The sequence below is a fragment of the Acipenser ruthenus genome, chromosome 1 (genome assembly GCF_902713425.1).
Source record: "Acipenser ruthenus chromosome 1, fAciRut3.2 maternal haplotype, whole genome shotgun sequence".
Taxonomy (NCBI): Eukaryota; Metazoa; Chordata; class Actinopteri; order Acipenseriformes; family Acipenseridae; genus Acipenser; species Acipenser ruthenus.
Window position 1 is genome coordinate 63,425,613 of NC_081189.1, and position 24,023 is coordinate 63,449,635.

Below are 24,023 nucleotides of genomic sequence, written 5' to 3' on the forward strand. Positions count from 1 at the left end.
ACCTTTTACTGTAAACATCTAAAACCAATGAATATGTCAACACTCCTAATTGAATCAAATTGCTGTAAACCTGCTCACCTTTTACATACTTGCTGGTTATCCAATGGCTGGAATTTTCAGCATGGATTTATAATTAAAACCACAGATGCCAGTGCTGTAGGTCTATATTATAGTTACTACACATTAAATAGTCACATTAAAACTACTAAAGAAACGATTAACTGATTGAATGTTTAAAATGATGAATAAAGGTATATTATACCGAGTATACTAATTGTGTGCTACAAGTGTTGTAGATATGTATAAGGGGTGTGAGACAGGGATTGTATTCATGAGGACGTTTTCCTATGTGTGAAGTCCCTGGGCTGATCACTCTGAAACCGGTGGTTCTCATAGAAACCATACAAAATAAATGAGTCTCTCCCATAGAAAAGCCTGCTTTTTACTACAGTGACTTTTTTATATTCAACAGGGGGTTTCGCTCTGGCAGGCGAGAAGCGAGGATGGGAAGCTGTTCTACAACAGCACAGGGAATAACACGTGCCAGCTGCCAAGCATGGCCACCTTTGTAACGTCAGGCAAAACTAACTTCAGAGTCACCAGCAACAGAGAGGAGTCCCCCCTGATTGCATACCAAAGCACCCCACCATGGGCAAACCTTCCAGCTTCCTTCCCCCCACCTCCCGCACACAACTCCACGGTCACAAGGGTGGGCCACGAGACACGTGCCAGCGTAATCATGAAGACATCGGACGTCTCCAAGTCTGGAGTGAAAACCTGCTAAGCCTGTCGTCTTTTTTTTATAGGAGAGACACAACTCCTGACTACACTCACCCAGGCAGTGCCACCACGGGGCAGTGAATGACAAGAAACTCTTATCAGGCACTAGCAAACAGACTCCCATCTCCGAGCTCAGGACAGCTCACTATGTCATGGGAGTGCCACTAGATACTCTTCCCTTAACATGATACGCGTTACAATCAGGCGGGAGAAGGAAAAGTTCTGATACCAAGAGGACCAAAAAGAATCAGAAAGTTAGAGGAGTCACATGACATGTATTGTTATTGGGGGTGGTCTTAGAACTGGGAATTGCTGGCATATTAAAAAAAAAGGTTGTTTTTTTTATTATGAATATGTACATAGTGCAATATAAGCTTAATTGAAACTTGCTTCTGCACCTTATTGAAAGCACTGTATCATAGAGTATCTTCCAGATGTGTCATACACTGACACCAAACACGCCTTTCAGGTTTTTAGAGCTGATCATTGCTGTGGCGAAGAAGATTGCCCTGTAATCAGTTGAGAACTGCTTTGGCTAGCCTTTGTCTTTTGCTCATGTAAGGAGGTACAACAGGATCATGATGAAGTGATTTAATGCAGCACAGAAATGTTTTAATCTTTTCCTAAGGCAAGCTTTTGTATTTTATATATATATATATATATATATATATATATATATATATATATATATATATATATATATATATGGGGGTATTTTATTCAGGGTGAATTCTAAATAAGTAGATGTTTTATCTTTTCTACCAAAAATCTATGTAATTTTATGATTTGTTTTTTCTTAATTACCAACATTTGATTGTGATTTCATGGCACATTTCATATAATGTACAAAATTGCCTCTAATAAGAAACACGTATGTGGCTATTAATCCTGTGGATCAATAAATATGCAAAGCTTATTCAAGATTATGTTTTATTATTTGGGATCACATTTTTCAACAAATTCAATTTGATAACCTTGATTATCTACACTTATCTAAACATATCCCTGATAAACTGTCATGTTGTGTGAGGTCTCCTCTGCCCCATTGCCCACGACTATTTACTGTACAGCAAAGTATTATTGTATTTTAGAGGTTTCTTAATTGGGAATATCATATTAATAATTTTACAGTATAACTGATTTTCTGAATACCCCTGGCTCCAATTAGCTTGAATAGTAGGGATTTTTATATGTACTGTATTTATATATAATGATTCTGAACAGAAACAAAGGTGTGTGGGATGTGTGTTGAGTCAAGGACAGGATTTAGGAGCCAGCGGCTAGAGTCGCTCCTTCCCAGGGGTCCAGAAACATAAGTCGGCTGCATAGCTCCGGCTGGAGTTATTTATTTCTCATTTTTATAACAAGACATTTTATATTAAATTACTATAATTGTGATATTACTGTTTTTTATAGCGAAGTATTTCTCTAGTATATTTTTTTTTTAGAGAGACTACGTGCAGGCCAGTCTGCAATGTGGTGCTTTGCACATGTACAGTGAGAGCAGCTGCTGGGCTCAGCAGCTCTGCGCAGGACTAAGATACACGCTTTGGGTGTTGATTGATTGCAATCCCAATCCACAGTATCTTGCTGCCGTTTTGGCTTTTAGCATCACTATTACAAAGGCTGTTAGTACCATCTGACAAGCAGGCTTCCCTCAGTCTCGTGTGAGTACTGACTGAGTTGTTTTGCCAGTGGCTTGTACAGGTGAGCATACCTGTACAGTGCTACCCGCAGTGGCTGCGAACCGGTGGACCCGTACCGAACCAGTACTGAGGTCACCTACCCGTTCTGTTTGCCTTCAGGATTATGTTTGTGACACAGTTTTGCTTGTGTACCTGCTTGGTTCACATGAGGGACACCTGTTACCGCACGAGACTTGGGGATGGTGTTAGAAGGGGTTATGATTGGTTGCATTGTTTAAAATGTTTTAGCAGCTCAGCTGCAGCGGGAGCTTACAACACTGTAGAGAATTACTCTTTGACTGTTTTATTTTATCCAGTTTTTTTCTGTTTACCCATCTCTTATTTTGTGCCTGAGTTCGACTCTGTTGGCTATTCAATGGTAATTTCCATCTCCAGTCATGCAATAGCTGGTTTGCTACACTATTACCTTTATTCAATCAACACAGACATGCCACTTCTGTACATGTGCAGTGCAGTTGCCATGCACTTTCTACAGCTTGTGTTTGTGCTTGTCTCTGTCCCAAAATTTCTGCAGCTTTGTTATCACTTTCACTATCACGAACCTCACTGTGATTAGAGTATGTATCATCACTGTCTTGGTCTGGCACATTTTTGTGTCCAGATTCATCTACTGATAACTCCTGAAAGTACTGCAAAACTTGCTGTGCAGTCCTACATTGTGTTGGTCTATTCATTTTCGCTAGACAATAAGTCTTTTTACAGTTATTGATAAATAAATCACGTCTGAAAAAGTCTCCTGTTGTAACTGTTCAAAATAAATTATGTGATCAATCTCACTGTTTTTACTATGACGGTCAAAATGACAGCTCCGGTAGTTCTTGGTATAACTTACTATATATCCATAAGTTTCTGCAGCTCTCGGTCTACCAATGCTTTGAGATGTTTAATACATATATTGAAGGAGCGCAGGATGAGTCATACAGCTTGGACAGCACCAGTTTGTGTCTGAGCTGTGCAAAGAGGCAGAACTGTGCTGGGGACTCCTAAGGGGATGTCACATTGGCTTTGACGCTCCTTGGGTGGGGGATGGGACTCCGGCAGGGATTGCTTCTCCTCATCACGCAACAGTGAACCCTACTGGCCAGGCACCGAGCACATTCAGAGTGGATAAAAAGCAGGGCTGATCTCTGTTCTCTGGGATCGGTAGCCCGCCCACCTCTGGCGTAAAAGTGATTCTGGCTTTAGGCTTGTGAGATCGGAGGATGCTCACATGCCCTCAGTGTGCTGTGTGTGAGGAGAAAAAAAACATACTTGGACATTCTAAATTGGGGGAAAATAAATAAAAATAATAATTGGTCACTCTAAATAAAAAAATAAGCTCTGGGAAGCTGTTTCCCTCCAAGGAATGGTTCTTGCAGAATTACTGTGTGAACGTTCGGAGCCGCCCGTCTCCTTGGGGCCCCAAAGGGCTAGAAGAGCAGATTGGCCACAGAAGGACACTGTCCATCGTCGCCTCTGGGGAGGTGGGCGAACAGTTCCCATTGGAGGATGTGGAATCTGACAGCACCCCCTGCAGTTAAGCTGTCCCTGTTGGCAGAGCTTCTATCACTGATAAAAAGGGCCACTGCAACCTTGCAAGTGCCCTGGCCTACAGAAGGCGAAACAAGGCAGTCGATTTTTGACGACAAGCCTACCACTTCTCCTGTATCCCTCCCAGTTCACCCAGATTTTCTGTTTGAGATCCTCCTGGGTTCAGCCAGCTACAGCGCCTGCTGTTTCCTAGTCGATGGTTGCCCGATATAATGTGCATGAGCTGGGCCTGGCCCATTTTCCACCACTGGCGGCTTTAATTGCCACCTTGGTCCAGGCGCCTAATTTAGCGCTCCTGTCCAAGGACACTACCTGCCCCAACAAGCAGCGCCCGGTCTTGGAGGTGATCCTCAAGCGTGCCTATGCATCCAGTGCATTCACTGCACGGCTAAGCAATTATAGCAGCATTCTGGTAGCCTGCTAGTCCTATTTGCTGAGGTCCCTCTCTGAGAGTCAAAGGTCCTCTCCAAAACAGCTTGATGAGCTATACCTGGGCTGGCTGTAGGGAGGAACCTGGCTGCGTTGATACCTGCACGTAGGCAGCTTTGGCTTTCCCAGGCATGCTTGGAACTGAGAACACAGAAATAACAGGGGCTACAGATCTTCCTAATTAGCATTATTGATTCTAAACTGCATGTATTCTACTGCCACTGATAATTTGACACTATTGTGTAAGTTGTACAATAGTGGTCATTTTTACAAATACGGGTAGTAACTAATTAATTTTAAAATAATGGTGATTCAGTGCTTGAAGAGAGTTAAGTAAAATTCACAGAAAGAAAAGAAAAATAGTAATTAGCGTGTGAGTCTTTATGAGGCGCCGGAAGGTGGTCAGGGACTGGGCAGTCCTGACATCTGTAGGAAGGTCATTCCACCATTGCGGGGCGAGGGTGGAGAAGGAACGGGCTCTGGAGGCAGGGGAGCATAGAGGAGGTAGAGCCAGTCTTCTAGTGTAGGAGGAGCGGAGAGGTCGAGTGGGAGTGTAGGGAGAGATGAGGGTCTGGAGGTAGCTGGGTGCAGTCTGGTCAAGGCATCTGTAGGCTAGTACAAGAGTCTTGAACTGGATGCGAGCGGTGATCTATGAGCCAGTGGAGTGAGACACGAGGCGAGCAGCGGAGTTCTGGATGAGCTGGAGCGGACGGTTGGCGGACGCAGGGAGGCCAGCCAGGAGGGAGTTGCAATAGTCTAGGCGGGAGAGTACCAGGGCCTGGACCAGGAGCTGGTGGCGTAGTTGGTGAGGAAGGGTTGGATTCTTCGTATGTTGCTCAGGAAGAATTGGCAAGTGCGTACCAGAGTGGAGATGTGCTGGGAATAAGAGAGGCAGGGGTCCAGGGTGACTCCGAGGTTCTTAGCTGAGGAGGAGGGAGGGAGTGTGGTAGATTCCAGAGGAACGGAGATAGAGAGATCAGAGGAGGGGGAGGAGGGAAAGAACAGGTCAGATTTAGAGAGGTTGAGTTTGAGGTGATGCGAGTGCATCCAGGAGGAGATAGCAGACAGACAGGTAGAGATACGGGAGGGGATGGTGGAGGAGGAGAGGAAAGTCAGAGGTGGGGAAGGAGAGGAATATAGGATTTCTAAAGGGAGTTTAAACTTTTAAGAACCCTCTTCATTTGGATGTCCTGTTTTTTTGTACCTAAGTGGCAACCCTATCCTTTATGCAAACAGGCCCAAATTATAGTACGGTATGTAAAAATACTCAAATGAGATGCGTTCAAGGCTGGAAATAAGAATCATGTGACAGAATTCAATAAAGGGATTATATGTAGAGTAAATGAGGGATTTTGCTCTTTAACCAGTACATTTGAATGACAGTCTGTCTGCATATCAACCTTTCCATTAACCTGGACTGTATGTGTCCCTGCTAAAGGAATGGTCAAATGCAGGGATTCACTGTCTGGAGGACCATTCCACTCCAGCTTTAACAGGGAAAATGATATAAGCAACAACTTCAGGGTCTGGATGGAGGTTTAATTGGTTCAATTAAACAATTTAGAGCAGGGTTGGAACAAAGATCAGGAATGGAAGGGCCAATTTAATTCACCCCTGATCTAATGTTCCCTAAGTGTCATAGTGGTGTATTAAAGGCATTTTGTTGCTATCAAGAAACATTAAAAAAAACATTTTTATAATGTACCTCTAACACAAGACATAGGTTATTTACAGCAGTGCTAAAAAAAACTAGAGTACATCCATAAGAACAACATAAAATATCACAGATATATGGCCAGATTCTCAGCGCTGTTTATTCCAAATCGTCTTTAGCATATAGTTTTTTTAGATAGCAAAAGGCACCCAATAGAGTTGGTAAACCAGAAACAAGCCATTCAGACTTTGAATTTAGGGGCTTGTGAGTCATCTTAAGCCTATTATTATAAGTTTTAGAAATATAAGTAGTGTTTTTTTAAAGACAATTTGGAGTAAATAAGTTTGAATGTTAAATCTTAAATGTTAAAAAAATAATAATAATTCAGTTCACATATGGTGGCAGGCCCTGAAAGGATTGTTAGTAGTTAAACTTCTAATTATAAATATGTCAAACAATCTGAAACTGAAAGTGTGTTGATGCTTTAGTGAACTGCTCCTGCATATTTAATTATGACCTCATGCTTCACATACCATTTGAAAGGGTTTAAAATTTTGGACCAAAAGTTGTAATTAATGTAATTGATTTGAAAGAGCTAAAGAAAGCTGCAGTTGTTTGGTTTTCATCCTGGGAACAGAAAGTAAAGCAAAGGAACTGTTGAAATGAAAGAGGAACTGAAAAACAGCTTGTGTTAGACTGACTACTTTTGCATTTCAATTTCATCTCGACTAGTGTAACACTTCTTCACTGAAGCTGGCAACTTACTCCAAATTGTCATAGCACTTTTTTTTTTTTTTTAAATAATTTAGTCGTTGCCATTTAGTTTTTATTATTTTCTCCCCAATTTGAAATGCCCAAGTATTTTTAGGCTCAGCTCACCGCTACCACCCCTGCGCTGACTCGAGAGGGGCGAAGATGAACACATGCTGTCCTCCGAAGCGTGTGCCGTCAGCCGCCCGCTTCTTTACACTCTGCAGACTCACCGTGCAGCCGCCTCAGAGCTACAGCGTCGGAGGACAACGCAGCTCTGGGCAGCTTACAGGCAAGCCCGCAGGCGCCTGGCCAGACTACAGGGGTCGCTGGTGCGCGGTGAGCCGAGGACACCCTGGCCGACCTAACCCTCCCTCCCACCAGGTGATGCTTCGCCAATTGTGCGCCGCCCCCTGGGAGCTCCCATCCACGGTCGGCTGTGGAATAGCCTGGACTCGAACTCGCGACGTCCAGGCTATAGAGCGCATCCTGCACTCTAGCAAGTGCTTTTACTGGATGTGCCACTCGGGAGCCCGTCATAGCACTTTTTTTCTGAATGGAAAAAAAACACCAATTAAATTACTAAAATGAATTAAAAAATGACGTTATTTCATTCAAGCCCCTATATTAAGTCTTACTTGTTTATTTCTGGTTTCGCAACTGAAAGATTTGTGCTATCCTTTCTGAAACAAATTGTGCAAACAACAAATTGTAGAAAACATCTTTGAGAATTTAGCCCCGAGTGTTCTATAACTTTGTTTCTGCTTACATTATTTTCCATCCTCCACTATTTAAACAAAAGTTCCTTCTAGAAAGACTCATTGCGTAAGTGAGGTGGGAAATCTATTAAATATTCATGTTGCACAGGCTTTCAGTCCTCAATACTTCCCATCAGCCCAATGCCTTACCCACAATCAGCATCGATGAGAATGACAAACTAAATGGACTATTTCCAACATGAACTATTTGAATAATCCAACTGTGTCATCCCTCTTCTAAACTAAAAAGAAAAGTGAATTTATATTCGTTCAAGGAGGATAGTTCCAAAGTACTTTTTAAAACAATATAAAACAGCTTTTAAACCTTTCTCAATTACATCAAGTGATTTTTTTACATAAATTAAATCATTACATAAACAAGCATTATTATGTCATTTTAGAAAAAATTCAACTAAAGGTAAGAGATTGAGACTAATTATATTATTAATGTCATTAGTACTAATTGTATTACCAGTGCACGATTCCCTGTTGACAACTGTGTTGTGAGTGGCTAGCTGATTTAACTGCTGTTGTTAACAAGATGCAATGAGTGATATATATATATACTCTCTTAGCTTTATGACTGGTTCTTGCTGGAGTGTTTGTAAAAGACTTGGGTATGGGTCTCTTCGGGAAATGATTCCAGTGCTTCTGACCCAAGTCATTTACTTTTTATGTTTTGATCAAATTATGCGAGCCAAGACAATTTATTGGCTCATATCTACTTTTTTCAACCCTGTATCTGATCACAGATTGATTGTTTTTCCCATATTTTTTTTTTAAATAAGCTCCAGTAAGAAAGGGATATGTCTCACATTAATAAAGCAAAACACCCTTTGGGGATCTGTGACATAGCAGAGGCTCTGCCCGTGCATGTGTGTGTGTGTGGTGGCTGGCAACCATCTTGGCTCAGGTGTGGAGGAACAGCCTGGAGCCAAGATGGCTGCCTTTGCCTAGCCACACACTTTAAATTGGCTTGTTTAATTATTAGAAAAGTGTGGAATGTAGCCAGGTGTCGATTGAATGATTGGTTGTCAATTAACCCCTGGCCACATCCTATAAAAGAACAAAGGAAATGGTTGTTTTGAGAGAGTTGGTTCAGTAAAGACACATGCCAAGCCTGAATAGTGGGAGAAGGAAAAGAGAGAGAGAGAAAGGCTGCACTGGGATAGCACAGCTGTGTTTTGCATAGTTTAAATAATGTGTTTGATTCCTGTGTTCTGAGTCTGAGTTCACTGTTTCAGAGGAACTAAGCAGTAATGGTCTTTAATAGAGAATATATTGGTATGAAGCATGCAAAGCTCAAAATGTAAAAAGTAAAAGATTTCATTGATGTAATTATAAATGTAAACTAAGCAAGAATGCCTATAGCGAAATCCATTAAGACCTATGATATGCTCAGAATTAAACAACATGTTAATGTGGTGATTTATCACGGTCATCAAAAAAATGGGTTTTTGTCAAACCTTTCCAGAAAATCGTTAAGTCTTCAGCACATATGGAACGTCTACACCTCATCTGGCAGCAATTGATACATCTCTTGTCAAAAATGATTTTCTTATGGCCACATCTTACACGATTCATATTGCAACAATATTGAATTAAAACCAGTCTGGAAAAAAGAAAACTAGCACAAAACAAAAATGCCTAGAATTTTACTTTGCATATATGAGCCTTGTTGTCATTAACTGAATGCCTGATTTCCACTGAAAGTAATTGTAGCAAACAAAATGGTTCCATACATATTCTCCCCCATGCACATCCATTATATAGGTCTAAAATATGCAGTTATATAGGTCTTATATAGGTCTCAAATATGCAATTTTTAAATAAGCACATGTTTTAGCATACATGTACTTTCATTTCAAAAATGATGGGGTAGATGTACTAAAGTGTTGCTCCTGTCGCAATAGTCACAAACCAGTTACAAACGAGTCAGAAGTCTGGAGTGAAATGTACTAAACAAGCGCAATGCTGTTAGCGACTTTTTAGGGAATGCTTTGCGGGAGCAGGTTTTCTTTGTCATTCAGCCTTAGATGAATATGTAATTATGGGCGTTCCTGCATAAATTTGCAAAAATGGGGTGCAAATAAGGATTCTCAAATATTATAATGGGATGTACTAAATCTGCAGGCAATTGCGACACTTACAATTGCATCAATTTGTTAAGAACTTTTGAAAGCATGTTTTAAACAGTCGCAGTTGTTGCTGGCATTTCCCAGTCTGATTTTTCTCGTGCATTGCCAGTTGTGCTGAATGCATTTTTGAGGTGAACACCCAAGTACCTAATTTTCACTAAAGTCAGGGTGTACGTACAAGCCTTGAAAAAAAAATTCTGTGACATTTCTGGTTTCCCCAGCGTGTTGGGAGCAATAGATTGCACACATGTGCCACTAACACCTCCAGCTCTTTCCGAGCATCTGTGTAAGACCATGATCTATTGTGTGTTAGTTGTCTAGGCTACTAAGTTGGCCAAGTTAAAAATAATAATAATAACATTTTAAAAAATGACAAAAATCATTTAGGTTCAATTTAAAATAATATTTTATTTGCATTGTACACCAATGTGTTTATTTTGATTTATTTTGTGTTACCGGTAGGCTACAGTAAAAATTAAGTGCACTAGGTATAGACCTACTGTACATTTTTACATAATGTAATGTGTAGACTACCCAAAATACATTAGTGTTATTTCAGCGCAATGATTTACATTTAAAATGCATTGAGCACTTTAAATGTATGTGTGTGCGATTTTATTGTATTGTTTTTAAGCCCGACACCTCCTTATGTCGGACAAACATGTCCGGTTTAGCGAAGGGGTACTGTATGATTATGAAAAGCTTTTTGGGGGTGAAGGTTGGGGCCCCACTATAGAATCTGGTGGGATTAAACTGCCTTTCATTATATATATATATAACAGTATTAAAATAGGTTAAATGAAGACGGAACAGAATGCATTGTACAGATGACGTTTACATTTAACAAAAACATGTTATTTTGATTCTTGCACCCTTGCATGTAGAGATGTTATCCTTCAGGCACCCTCTGCTGCAGCAAACCACAACTCAACTCTCGCTATTTATTTGACCAGTGTCGCACGACTCTCGCAATGTATGCTAGAGATCTTGCTAAGAAGACGCAACACATATTTAAATTAGTACATTGCGGCTCTTTTCATTAACATATTTTCTCTTAGTACATAAGACAAAATGTATACTTTGCAAATCGTTGCAATGAAAATGCTAATTTTGGAATGTTTGCACTGCAACTGGCCCATCTTAGTACCCCTAAATCTGGTACTGCTCTAGATAAAGAAATCAGCTGCTTCCCCTATTGACTGACATGCTTTCAGCCAGTAACTTGCATTGGCCCATACACTGCTGGTGTGAAATGACCAAGGAAGTAAAGCAGTAACAGACTTCCTAGAAGGCACAACAGACAAACAGAGTAGTACTAGATATCATGTTTTAAAAATGAAAATGCATGTCTGCTATAACATACGTTTCTCTAAAAACTGCACACTTGGGACCTATGCTGTAGCTTATGGAAGTCCAAAATGGGTAAGATTTATGGAATTATTTTGATAGCTACAATTACAGATATTGATAGGATTCTCCTATGAAACCTCTCCCTACTCTCTCCTTTCACCTGGTACAGTGACCCAGAGGTGTCCCAGGCCATGAATGGCTGTAAAATTTGATGGTGAAGACAAGTGGGGCCACCAGACATTTATTCACTGCACCATGTATTGAATCCTGTACTTCTCCTGTGAGCAGTCTGTGTGAGGTTAAATAAATAATTGAAATAGACAAACTCGTCGGTGTTGAAGGGAAAAGGTTTGTCCACTGAAAGTTTTGAAATGTGTTATTGTATTGCAGTCAAGCCAAATCCTCTGCAGAAAGTATTTGGAGAGCAACAACGAACAATGTTAATATGGGTGAGGCTTTAAGATTGTCTGAGAGATTAGTGTAGAAAAAATGAGGCTGATAGACTAGTGTTAAACTTTATGTTATACTATCCCACAGTCTTAAACCAAAAATTGGCAAATCATCTAAAATATTAAGGACATAAGACATCCAGACATATGTCACTTGTCCTGTTATTGTTTTTTTTTTTATCAGTTCAATGAAGATAGGTGAAGCAGGTTACTAATGACAGTAAAGTCATGACGTATGCAGTCAAACACTGGATATAAAGAGGACAGCATTTTTTTTGGTTTTTAAATTGCTGGGCTAACCTGAAAAACTAGTCTATTGTTAAAGATAAATACAGTTGACTGCATGAGCACCTCATGTCACAGGTACAGTAACTTATTACCTTGGTAAACAAAACAAGCCTATTTTTTTTATAGAAAGACAGATAAGATTACAGGGGCTCTGTGTTTTAAAAACACAGTATGTACAGTAGGAATACTGTCCTGTTGACATTATGTATTTACTGCCATTCAAAGTCTAAAACAAAAATAGTAAATCACTTGCCAATGCCTTGGTGAGATAACATAGGCCATATTTTCAGAGTGCTTCCTCCATTCTTTAATTAACTCCTGTTTTTTGAAAGAAGAAAAAAATCATGTCAATGTTACAAAATGAAAAAGAAAACATATTGAGAGTGCTTAAGAGAACATGAAATATATAACTCAGTTGCCTGGCTCTGGTTTTGTAAAAACAACAGGTGTTTTACTTTTTCCAAAAAATTGAGTTAATTAAAGACTGAAGTAAACACTTTGAAAATATGGCCCCATGTGTTTTACAACTGAGCTCCTTACAGAATTAATCTGATGTATCGATTTTATCGCTTAAGAGTATTTATGTTTTTGTTCTGCTAGGGAACACAGTGCTCTTTTTATATCTTGCTTTGACATGTTCTGTCTTACAACCAAACAACTACATATAATTCAAGGTCTGTAAAAAGCAAAGTTGTTAGTTTCTCATTTTGCAACATTAATGTGAATTGTTATCCTTTTTAAAAAAATCTTAATGCTGTTTGATAGCATATTCTGACAAGGCTATTCTCAGAGAGAAGATTTATTAAACTAATTATTTAAACCTGGCAAGTGGAGTGCTAAAATGAATAAGATTGTACCTTTACTTGTCATAAATTGTCCTGACACCTACAATTGCTACTTCACAAACGGCTTAATATAAGCACAGAAAAGGTCCCATCATCAAAAAAAATGTTTTTCCCATCTACAAAAAAAAAAAACCTTTTGCAACTAATGCACACCATCTTGTGTAACGGTCATCTGAAAAGCTGTAATGGAAGTGTGCCAGACTGCTGCACTGGGATTTTTATTTTAAAGTGTCCCATCTGCAGCCACAATAATTGCTGATAGCTAATGAGCAGTTGCTAGGGTTTCTGGACTCACTCTCACAATGATATGACTCCCAGGAAATAAAAGGAAGTCCCCTTAAGAGTTCACTGACTTACAAACACAGGAAAGGGGGTGCAGTCCATGTTTTGTATTTTAATATGAAGGTCACAGCCTACCTGATATTCTCAAAGGTGTATCTAGAGATGTGAAATGTGAGCGTACACTACAGGCTTTGGGATTACACACTTTGTGACTGACTCACATTCTAGTGTAGCACTATAAATCACAAATAAAAGCCATGAAAATATTCATCAACATGTGGTCAACTAGCTGCCTAAAAAAACCTTAATTATTATTTGTTTATTTAGCAGACGTCTTTATCCAAGGCAACTTACAGAGACTAGGATGTGTGAACTATGCATCAGCTGCAGAGTCACTTACAACTACTTCTCACCTGAAAGACAGAGCACAAGGAGGTTAAGTGACTTGCTCAGGGTCACACAATGAGTCAGTAGCAGAGGTGGGATTTGAACCGGGGACCTCCTAGTTACAAGCCCTTTTCTTTAACCACTGGACCACACAGCTTCCTAATTGTGCTGCCTGTTATGGTTCTGCTGTGCCATGCCTTTTGAAAGGCTGGTTGGGGCAGGGACTACAAATGTGGCAGTTGCGCTCTGTTCAAATCCAGTCCAACTTGATGAGCCAGATTAGGAATTTCTGTGTATAGTAATAATATACAGATATACAGCTGTGGTCAAAGTGTGGGAATCTACATTGCGAAACTGCATTTTAATGAAGCATGAATGATTCTAAAGCATTTCAGGTGTAAATATCAGTGACAAGGCTTGGGATTATGTTTATAAACTAGCACCTTACTGATACTGCACTTCTATTTACCTGGTAGTCGTCCTGATAACAGCCCTGCAGCTAAATGGTTAGTGAAATGCAAACTGAGAATTAACTGCTTCCTCTCCATTTAAACCTTGTCTGGGCAATATATATATATATATATATATATATATATATATATATATATATATATATATATATAAGAACATAAGTACATAAGAAAGTTTACAAACGAGAGGAGGCCATTCAGCCCATCTTGCTCATTTGGTTGTTAGTAGCTTATTGATCCCAGAATCTCATCAAGCAGTTTCTTGTTATATATCAGAACCAATTTATTTAATACACTTTTAAGCCAATAAATGTACCCATAAAATACAAGTACTATACATTTCTTTGGTTACATAATCGCTGCATTTCTTTGTATCTAAATCCATGATACTATCTGTACTAATTTGACTGCAAATGACCTTTTCTTTCCTCTGGCTACAGCAGCTATAACCACATAAAGTAAATACATTAAAAAAAAGAAAATCTCCACTATCCTATAACAGAGCTCTCCCTATACTCCATGTATGTTTTCTTAACTTGCCCATACCAGGTATGGCTAATTAAAGTATTTATGTTTTTACTGTAAGAAACTTTTATAAGGGTATGTACTATTCTTGCTTGGAAACAAGAAAGTTTAAAAAAAAACCATACTATAGGTCATTGTTATTAAAAACAGTAGTGCATTGCTGCACTAGCATACACATAGTTACGTTTTATTCTTGGAAACTAGTAATTTTGAAACAGCTTTAACCAAATATTATCATACTTCCTCACATTTGCTGAGGGGATTTTCATGAAAGGAACAAAAACTTAACTATTTAAGAGACAACTTAAAAAGAGCTTGTGAAATGTACTTGTTTATAGGAAAGCCGAAACAAGTGTAGAACTCTGCTTGCTACTGATGGAAAGAGTTTCAATGCAATTTTGCAAATGTTCATGGCACAAACTCATGTTTTAATACAAACCACATTGCCATAGCACAACACAGAAAAAGAACATGGAATGCATGATGGCAGGAAGCCAAAGGCAAGCTCTATGTAAAAACTACAGTGACTTCCCATTGATAGTAAAAATTATCTACTGGACCAGAGAGCAACGTTTCCCCAGTGCTCTTCTAGTGGTGCTTAAACCCACCCTGATAACATGCAATGGTTTCCTAACTGATGGAAGATCCTAGTTGCTGGTCTTGCCCTGGGGCTCCTCAGAACAGCATCTCTGTGCAAGATCAAACGAGATAGCTATGCTCGGCATGGTTTAATAGGCCAGAGACCTAGCAGTGATTACAAGATGTATTGCACACTCCAGATTTGCTTCCTTATTTATGCCTAAACATATATTTCCGAAAGGCTTTAAATGCATTATTGTTATTATTATTATTATTATTATTATTATTATTATTATTATTATTATTATTATTATTATTATTATTAATAAAAGGGATAACTTGAGTTGTAACAAGGCAAGGAAGATTGCGGTTCAAAATTAGTCATCAGTCAAGCTTTTAAATGTGCAGTCTGAGAATTAACACATTCTTACCTGAATTTTGTTAGAAACTATGGACATTTTTTTACAATTTTAACAAAAGCTCACTGTAACAGGGGGAGACCTGTGCTGACTCTTCTGATGTGTTCATAGTGCTGCAGGGAGAGGGCAGCAGCCCGTCAATATCCGCCTTGTCAGTCATGGCAGTGACACGGAGAGGTGGGAGAGTGGGTGTGCAGACTTTCCTTCTCTCTGAGTGGCTGAGAGGCGGGTCTTGGGGGAATTGCTGGCCCTATAAGTTAACATTCTGCTGTTCCCTCAGGTCTGCCCTCTGAGACGTAAAAGGTGTGCGGAAGCGCTGGAGAAAAAGCTGCAGGGACGGAAATCCCAACAAGAAAAATAAATAAATAAATAAATAAATAAATAAATAAAAGAATTAGCGGTAGCGGGGAAAAACCTTGGGCAGCCCCGGTAAACAGTGTACAGCAGGCTGAGGGAGCCCCGAGCGCAGCACCTTTTATTTGTAGTTTTGTTTACTGTGTTTTATTTTCCCTGTTCCTTTTGCCTTTTGATTATTGTTTGGTTTGAAACTCTGTATCCTGTACCGCCCCCGGTATAGTTGTGGCTCTGTCGCTACCATAGTTGGTACGGCAGACCACAGACAACAACGCCCTCTGCGGGCTGAAAAGAAATTAAGCTCCCATAATAAAACTGGGCACCTGTGCGGTGTTCCTAAATTACTTCTCTGTGTCCTGTGTGTCAGTGAATTACCCACCACCCTTCCACACTCACCTAAAAACTTACCCTGTTGAAAATGGATCTCTCTGGCAGACTGGTTACATATGCGAGGTAATCTTACAACTGAACTCAGTACTGCTTCTCTGTGCAATAGTGCCACCTGCTGGAATAGACAACATGAATAAAATAAAAACTACACAATAATTTCTGTGGCTACAATTTTTGGATAGTACTGTACCATTGTGGTATGTCTCTAATTTAGTTCCCCTTTTCCTTTTGTTAATAACGGTCAGACAACTATTTCTCAGTTAACAGTCTGAGAGCTTTTTATTGCTGTAATAACACAAGGTCCCTAAACCCACGTCTTACCTATCTCCCTATGCACTGTCTTGCCCTTCCCCTCTGACTCTACTCTACTCTCAGCCACTCTAAGTCCTGCAATCCGGCACTATCAAGTGTCACGGAGTGACCCTAAAACCTGTCTTCCCTTGTACAAGGTGTGAGCACTTTTTTTGAGTGAAAGGTATATGCGGCAGAGATGTCTGACTTTTTGATAAAAATAGCTTAATTTATTTGAGGTTTGCCCACTGGCAATGGGAATGAGAATGTAGAGATGGGAGCCCAGCTAACAAGATTTAAGTTTTTGCAGGTATCAAGTAAAGACCCTGGTCGCCCACACCTGTGATGTAAAACGCTGGATGCACAGGCCTGTCGTGGTGTTCACAGAGCCACTTCGAGCTGAGCCAGGAAGAGAATTTGAATCTTGCTGTGAACACGCTGACTTATTAGATATGGATTGGATGCTATAGAATGAAATACATTGCTAATAATAATGCTGAACGATTCTGTGTTTTGTATCCTTTTGAATAAGTCTGTGTAAGGTCTGAAAAAGAGAGCTCCTGATATCAAAAGATCAGGCCGACCTGCTGAAAGTTCCAAACCTCTCTTATCAGGCAAAAGCATCTTTTTTTAATTACACTCAAGAGGCTTAAAACATTCTGATCCAGCGAGAGCAGAATGGAACAGAGTTAATATGCCAGAAGCAATCGAACTAGGTTTGATTATAGTAAGAAAAAACAAAAGTATTTAAATAAGAAACCTAATATAATAACATTAAGTAAATGTATGAGCATCCTAAGTTTTAATATTCAAGGTTGCATTTGCTGCCAAGCTGGTGCCTAATTAAAAATTAACCTCTTGCCTTCTGTGTATATCAATGAAGTAAAATTACAAATTTATAAAAGAGATTGCTATATTGAAGTATCTGAATTAGAAATACATGTTATAAAATCATTTAAAGTATAAACTGTAACTTTACATATGCAGTGAACCGATTTGTAACCTCGTCCTTACCTGCTGGTAGTAAAAGCAGTGTTGGAAATGACTAAAAGCCAATATCCTCTTTATAATGAGCGATCTTGTTAATATTAATGAACAAAATACCTTTCGAATAACAGGACAGGAGTTTATATTAAAATAAACATTTTCTATATATAACAGAAATTAAACGAAAAGCGTAGGAAAGGTTTACTGAATTAAGTTAAAATTTGGTCTAAAATAATGAGTATTAGAAATTGCTTACGGTAGTGTTAATATTAATCAACACTGAAATTAGCAAAAGGAAAGGTTGTCTTAAAAGCTGCTTCAACTGGATTTTGTATGAACAGAGAAAGAGGTCAGATGTAGTTCAGTCACTACAAAACTATTACATTCTAATATGTTAATAGATGAAAATAACTGGACCTTCCATTGAAATCTTAAATGACTTCATAACAGATCAATGGAGTAAAATAAAATTATTGAAGTATCTGAATTGGGAATATATGTTATGAAGTCATTTAAAGTTAAACTGTTGAAAGATTTCCATTACACGAGAGTAGATGTTAAAACTTCATGCTGATTTGAACTCGGCTCTCGCCAAGATAAGCACCAACTAAGACGTAGCTTTACAGTAAACTAATGTGATCCATATGTGTCTCCATCCATTTACGTTTCCTTCCATATGATTATGTAGATATCCTTCTGTCTGGTGTTAATGGCTGAAGTGTAATGCTGGCTCCAGGGATCAGCTTATTTTGCCTCCCTGGCGCATCAGCACACACAACGGCTGCGATGCTGGCTCCGGGGGTCAACCAAAGTGCGGCCTCCCCAGCGCATCAGCATGACAACCGTCTGGATTGAGCTAAGTAGGGTACATCTCTGGGGTTTTCAAGTGGGCACCTTCCATCCTCAGTGTTTCGTCGACTAGCCCACGACACCTCAAGAGGGCTCGACGGTGATTCTGGCGTCCCAGCATCACCCCCTCCGTCCCCCACTCAACTCAGCCCAGCTTACTTACCTGTCCCCAGCCAGAATCTTTCCGTCTCAACCACAGCCAGTTGCTGCTCCTCTCTGCTGCTTCAGATAAGTTCTTCACTGTGCGACGCAACTCTTGGCCACTGAATCCGACGTCTCTGAGAAACCGGGTTGTAGAGTGTGCCACAAATCCTCGACAACCCACTTCCACTGGGTAAACCCGAACTCTCCATCCTCGCTGTTCCGCTTCAGTGGCTAGTTGAGCATACCGCAGTTTCTTCCTTTCATACGCCTCATCTACAGCATCCTCCCATGGCACTGTTAACTCTACCAGGTGAACAAGGCGTGCTGATCCAGACCACAAGACAATATCTGGTCGAAGGTTAGTGGTGGCAATCTCAGGTGGAAAAATAAGCCGTTGACCAACATCTGCCAGCATTTTCCAGTCTCTAGCAGCTTCCAGTTGTCCTGGGCGAGAATTGGTTTTAACACCTTTTCTTGGTGGTTGCTCTCCTGGGCGGAGGAATGTTGTCTTTTGTGTGTAATGTTTTGATGGAACAGGTGACAACTTATTGGTCATGTTACGCTTGTCTTCCAATGCTAAGGCCAAACATCGCAGCACCTGGTCATGGCGCCAAGTAAACCGTCCTTGGCTAAGAGCCACCTTACATCCTGTCAAAATGTGCCTTAATGTTGCAGGTGATGAACACAAAGGACATGAGGGATCCTCTCCTACCCAGAGGTTTAGGTTCTGTGGTGATGGGAGAACATCATATGTTGACCTGATGAGGAAACTGATCCTGCTCTGTTCCATTGACCATAGGTCTTTCCAGCCAATCTTGCGTTGTTCCACACTCTCCCATCTCATCCATTCTCCCTGCTTGGCCTGGGAAATGGCCTTTATACACCTCATCCTCTCCTCCTGCTTTTGCACCTCGTTGACTACCAGCTTCCTCCTTTGAGCTGGGGCCGCCTTGTGCCATGTAGGAGGAGTTGAACTGAAACCAAGACCCCCTCTTCCATGCTGAACTTGCCCCATGATATCACCAATTCGAAGGGCAGCCTTTGCATCTTCCACAGCTTTCTTTGCCGCCCACTTTCTTCCAGTTTTCAACACAGGTGCTGCCTCCCTTACGCATTTATCGCGTGACTCTACTAAAGTCATTTCCAGTCTGACCTTGGCGCACTTAAACTCCTCGGTTAGAGCAGAGACTGGTAGCTGCAGTATTCCTTTACCATAAAGTCCCACTCTGCTGAGGCAGCGTGGAACTCCCAACCATTTCCTGATGTATGAACTGATTAACGCTTCCAGCTTCTCTACTGTTGTCAAAGAAACCTCGTACACAGTCATTGGCCACAGCAACCTCGGCAGTAGACCAAACTGAAAGCACCAGAGTTTTAGTTTACCTGGTAGAGCGCAGCTGTCTATGCTCTTCAACCCTTCCACTGCTTGTTGTCTAACTTCTCCCACACGAACTGTGTCCTTTAGATCCCCGTCGTACCATCTCCCAAGACTCTTCACTGGCTTCTCAGACACTGTTGGTATTGCCTCACCATTAATGAAGAATGTTTTATCTACTACTTTGCCTTTAATTATAGAGATGCTCCTTGATTTAGTGGGCTTGAATTGCATTCGTGCCCATTCAATGTTATTGATTAATTTGCCCAATAATTGATTAGTGCAGGCTACTGTTGTAGTCATGGTTGTCATGTCATCCATGTATGCTCGAATTGGTGGTAGTCGCATTCCAGAAGCCAAGCGCTCTCCTCCTACTACCCATTTTGATGCCCTAATGATTACTTCCATTGCCATGGTAAAAGCCAGTGGAGAAATGGTGCATCCTGCCATTATTCCAACCTCTAGGCATTGCCATGTAGTGCTGAATTCTGAAGTTGAAAAACTGAATTGCAAATCTCCAAAATAGGCTTTCACTAAATTTGTTATTGTCATCGGTACACTGAAAAAATCAAATGCTGCCCAAAGTAGTTCATGTGGCACTGAACCATATGCATTAGCCAAATCCAGGAATGTCACATGGAGCTCCTTCCTCTCCTTTTTAGCTGATTGAATTTGTTGCCAGATCACACTGATGTGTTCTAAGCAACCTGGGAAACCTGGAATGCCCGCTTTTTGTATTGAAGTGTCAATGAAGCAGTTCTTTAATAGGTAAGCTGACAATCTCTGAGCAATAATGCTGAAGAAAATCTTGCCTTCTACGTTTAATAGGGAAATGGGACGAAACTGACTGATGCTTGTAGAATCTTTTTCTTTAGGTATAAAGACTCCACCTGCTCGGCGCCATGCTCTTGGTACAACCTGTTTTTCCCATGCCACTTTCATCAATTTCCACAGAATTCGTAGAACTCCTGAAGCACTCTTGTACACTCTGTACGGAACTCCATTAGGCCCTGGAGATGATGAAGCCCTTGCTTTTTTCACAGCTTGCTCTATTTCTTTCCACTTAGGTGCACAGTCCTCCATTTGGTATTCTGGCGGATTGATAGGTGGGATGTCTGACGGAATTGACATAGGCTCCTGCCTTTTTGAATCTGTATGTGTTTCCTCCAAATATCTCTCCAGCTCAACCTTAGATGCTTTTAGTGTGCCATTCTTCTCACTGGTGAATAACTTCTTTACAAATTTGAATGGGTCTTTATAAAAGTTAGCTCTCGCACGCTCCTTCTTTTTGTAGCGTTTCCGTAGGCGCTCAGCTCTGCGCAATGTTGCAAGCTTATCTTTTATGACCCTTTGTAAGAGATTGAGTCCCTAACATATTAAAAGTTTATTCTAACAGGAGCTTGACATTGACAATGTTGTAGACAAATTGTTGACACATTTGAGATGGTGTTCATTTAATTTGATCAATTTAAGAATTAGTTCAGTTTCTGTTTCCAACTAAACAAAAAGTCTTTTAGACACTAAACTATCATTTAAACTAAAGAATATAACTGTTTGGTTTGTATAAGGGTTTTACTGCAACAAAAAAACTGAAGAAAAGTTTGAATGCAAGACAATAAAGTCTAAACTGTATTGGATAACTTTAGCATACAGTAAACTTGCTGAAGGAATATAACTAATTCTGTGACCCCTTCTTCACCTGCTTAATAGCAAAAGCAGTACTGGGCATGAAAAAATAGGTTTTGCCAATCAAAGCAAGATTTACTGGTCGTCAGCAGTTTTGAATCCAAGGCCTTTCTATAATGAGCAAAATTAACTCTTCATTATATCATAGAAATTAATGAAAACTTGGCAGCCGAAGCAAGCATTTCATTTAAATTAGAAAAGTTGTCTACAGTATCAGTTCTTATCAGGCAGGTAGCGACTTTAATTGGGATGATATTTGAGAGCCAAAAAATGACTTCATGCGGTGAATTTTGAAAAGTGCATACAGTGGAGTTTCATATTAATTAAAACACTGGCCTTGGCAAGTAAACAGGGTGTCTGAAAACCTGCTTGTGCAAAAACAGAGGTCAGGCTTAGTCCAAGAATGGCACAATTAAATAAGGCTATTATATTTAACATGTTCATTATAGCTTAAATTTAAATGTAAATAACTGAACTGACCACTGTATGCCTAGTACTTTCATACAAGGGCTGAGTCTGTGTGATTTTCTTGATTATTTAAAAGTTGTCTGGACATATAGCATGCCCAGTGCACAAACAAAACCACTTACAGGAGTTTAAAACATCTCTGTCCTCCTTAAACGTCTCCCCTGAGTTTAAGAGTGTGCTCAGAGTACATATATAAATAAAAAGAGTATGCGATTTCTGACACAGGCTATCACTCTTAGACCTCAGATTTGCAAGTTACATACACAGCACACAGTGTTTCCAAGCACTCCTAATGTAAGACTCCCCCGTCACGTGAACCCCCCCCCCCCCCCCTTTTATATGGCAACCCGCTGGGCTCCACCCTCCCCTCTACCTCAATCAGCGCCTGCTCTTTCCCGCTGTCCCCGTCCCTGGCTTTTCTCGCCCCCCCCCCCGTGTTCCTCACACACTCTGACCTGCACACCCACACACACACACCTCTCCATCGCTGTGCCCTGCACTCCCACTGCCCACTCCCTATTCCTTCCTCCCTTCCCCCTGAAACTCCCCTGGCGTGGTCTCCTTCCCTTACAACACACGCACCTATTAATGGACAAACTCAAGACAGACAACATGGGCAGCAGTGTGGAGTAGTGGTTAGGGCTCTGGACTCTTGACCGGAGGGTCGTGGGTTCAATCCCAGGTGGAGGACATTGCTGCTGTACCCTTGAGCAAGGTAGTTTACCTAGATTGCTCCAGTAAAAACCCAACTGTATAAATGGGTAATTGTATGTCAAAATAATGTGATATCTTGTAACAATTGTAAGTCGCCCTGGATAAGGGCGTCTGCTAAGAAATAAATAATAATAATAATAATAATAATAATAATAATAATAATAATAATAATAATAATAATAATCAGACCTTGAAGTCGATGCTGAGATGGTTTGTAACATAAGAACAAAAACATTGGGCACCACTCCTTCCCTATCTCCTTTTTGCAGTGAGAGAGGTGCCACAGAGTTCAACAGGGTTCTCCCCCTTTGAGCTCTTGTATGGCTGACAGCCTCGCGGCATTCTTGATCTGTTGAGAGAGGGGTGGGAAGAACACAAAGGCTCATCCAAAAATGTAATGAAGCATGTGCTCCTACTAAGAGATCGCCTAGATTTGGTCGGTCGTTTGGCCCAGGACAACCTCAGATCGGCTCAGCATCGACAACAGCAGCATTACAATAAAAATGCACTAATTTGAACCTTTCGATCAATAGACAAGGTAATGCTGCTACTTCCCTCATCAGAATCCAAGTTATGTGCTAAATGGCAGGGGCCATATGAAGTGATTCGGGCTATAGGAAAGGTGAATTATGAAATTAGACAGCCCGATCGCCGTAATGAACGTGAAATTTATCATGTCAATTTATTAAAGGCTTGGCAGGCAAGGGAGGTCTTGATTATAGCCCCCAGGCAACGCAGAGGATGATTTAGGACCCTGTCCAGAGACGCCTAGCACAAAAATCATTCCGATGGGGGAACAATTGGTTCCAGACCAGCAACGGGAGCTGCGTAAGCTTATTGAGGAATTCAGCGATGTTTTTTCTGACTTGCCCGGCAGAACTAATTTGGTTGAATATGACATTATCTCTCCACCAGGTGTCATCGTGCGGGAGAGACCTTACCAGATCCCAGAAAGTCGACGAAGTGGCGTTCGCAAATAGGTATGGGACATGCTCGAGCTTGGGGTGATTGAACCCCTTCCAGGAGCGAGTGGTGCAGTCCTATTGTCATAGTTGCTAAGAAAGAAGGCACCAACCGCTTCTGCGTGGATTTCAGGAAGGTAAACGCTATTGCCAAGTTCGATGCGTACCCTATGCCTCAGGACAACAATCTTTTAGACAGACTGGGTAAGGCGAGGTTTATCTCCACTTTGGACCTGACGAAGGGATACTGGCAGATCCCTTTAACCCGCAGTTCTAGAGAGAAAACCACATTTTCAACACCAGAGGGGCTGTTTCACTTTAAAACCATGCTGTTTTGGCTACGTGGTGTGCCCGAAGCCTTTCAGAGACTGATGGACCAGGTTTTACGCCCACATCATGAATATGCAGCAGCATATATTGATGATATTGTCATTTACAGCTCCACCTGGCGAGAGCATTTGGCT

The 24,023-nt window shown here is 40.7% G+C and overlaps 1 protein-coding gene across 5 annotated transcripts in view; it reads left to right on the forward strand.

Moving 5' to 3' along the window:
- Positions 1-1,696, forward strand: part of LOC117421245 (interferon regulatory factor 2-like) — a 45,924-nt gene extending 44,228 nt beyond the window's left edge. For all 5 annotated transcript variants that reach the window (XM_034035387.3, XM_034035388.3, XM_034035384.3 and 2 more), the window contains one exon: positions 473-1,696. In XM_034035387.3, coding sequence (XP_033891278.1) covers positions 473-784 — 312 coding nt within the window. In that variant the 3' untranslated portion in view covers positions 785-1,696. The remainder of the gene's footprint in view (positions 1-472) is intronic.
- The last annotated feature ends 22,327 nt before the right edge of the window (positions 1,697-24,023 follow it).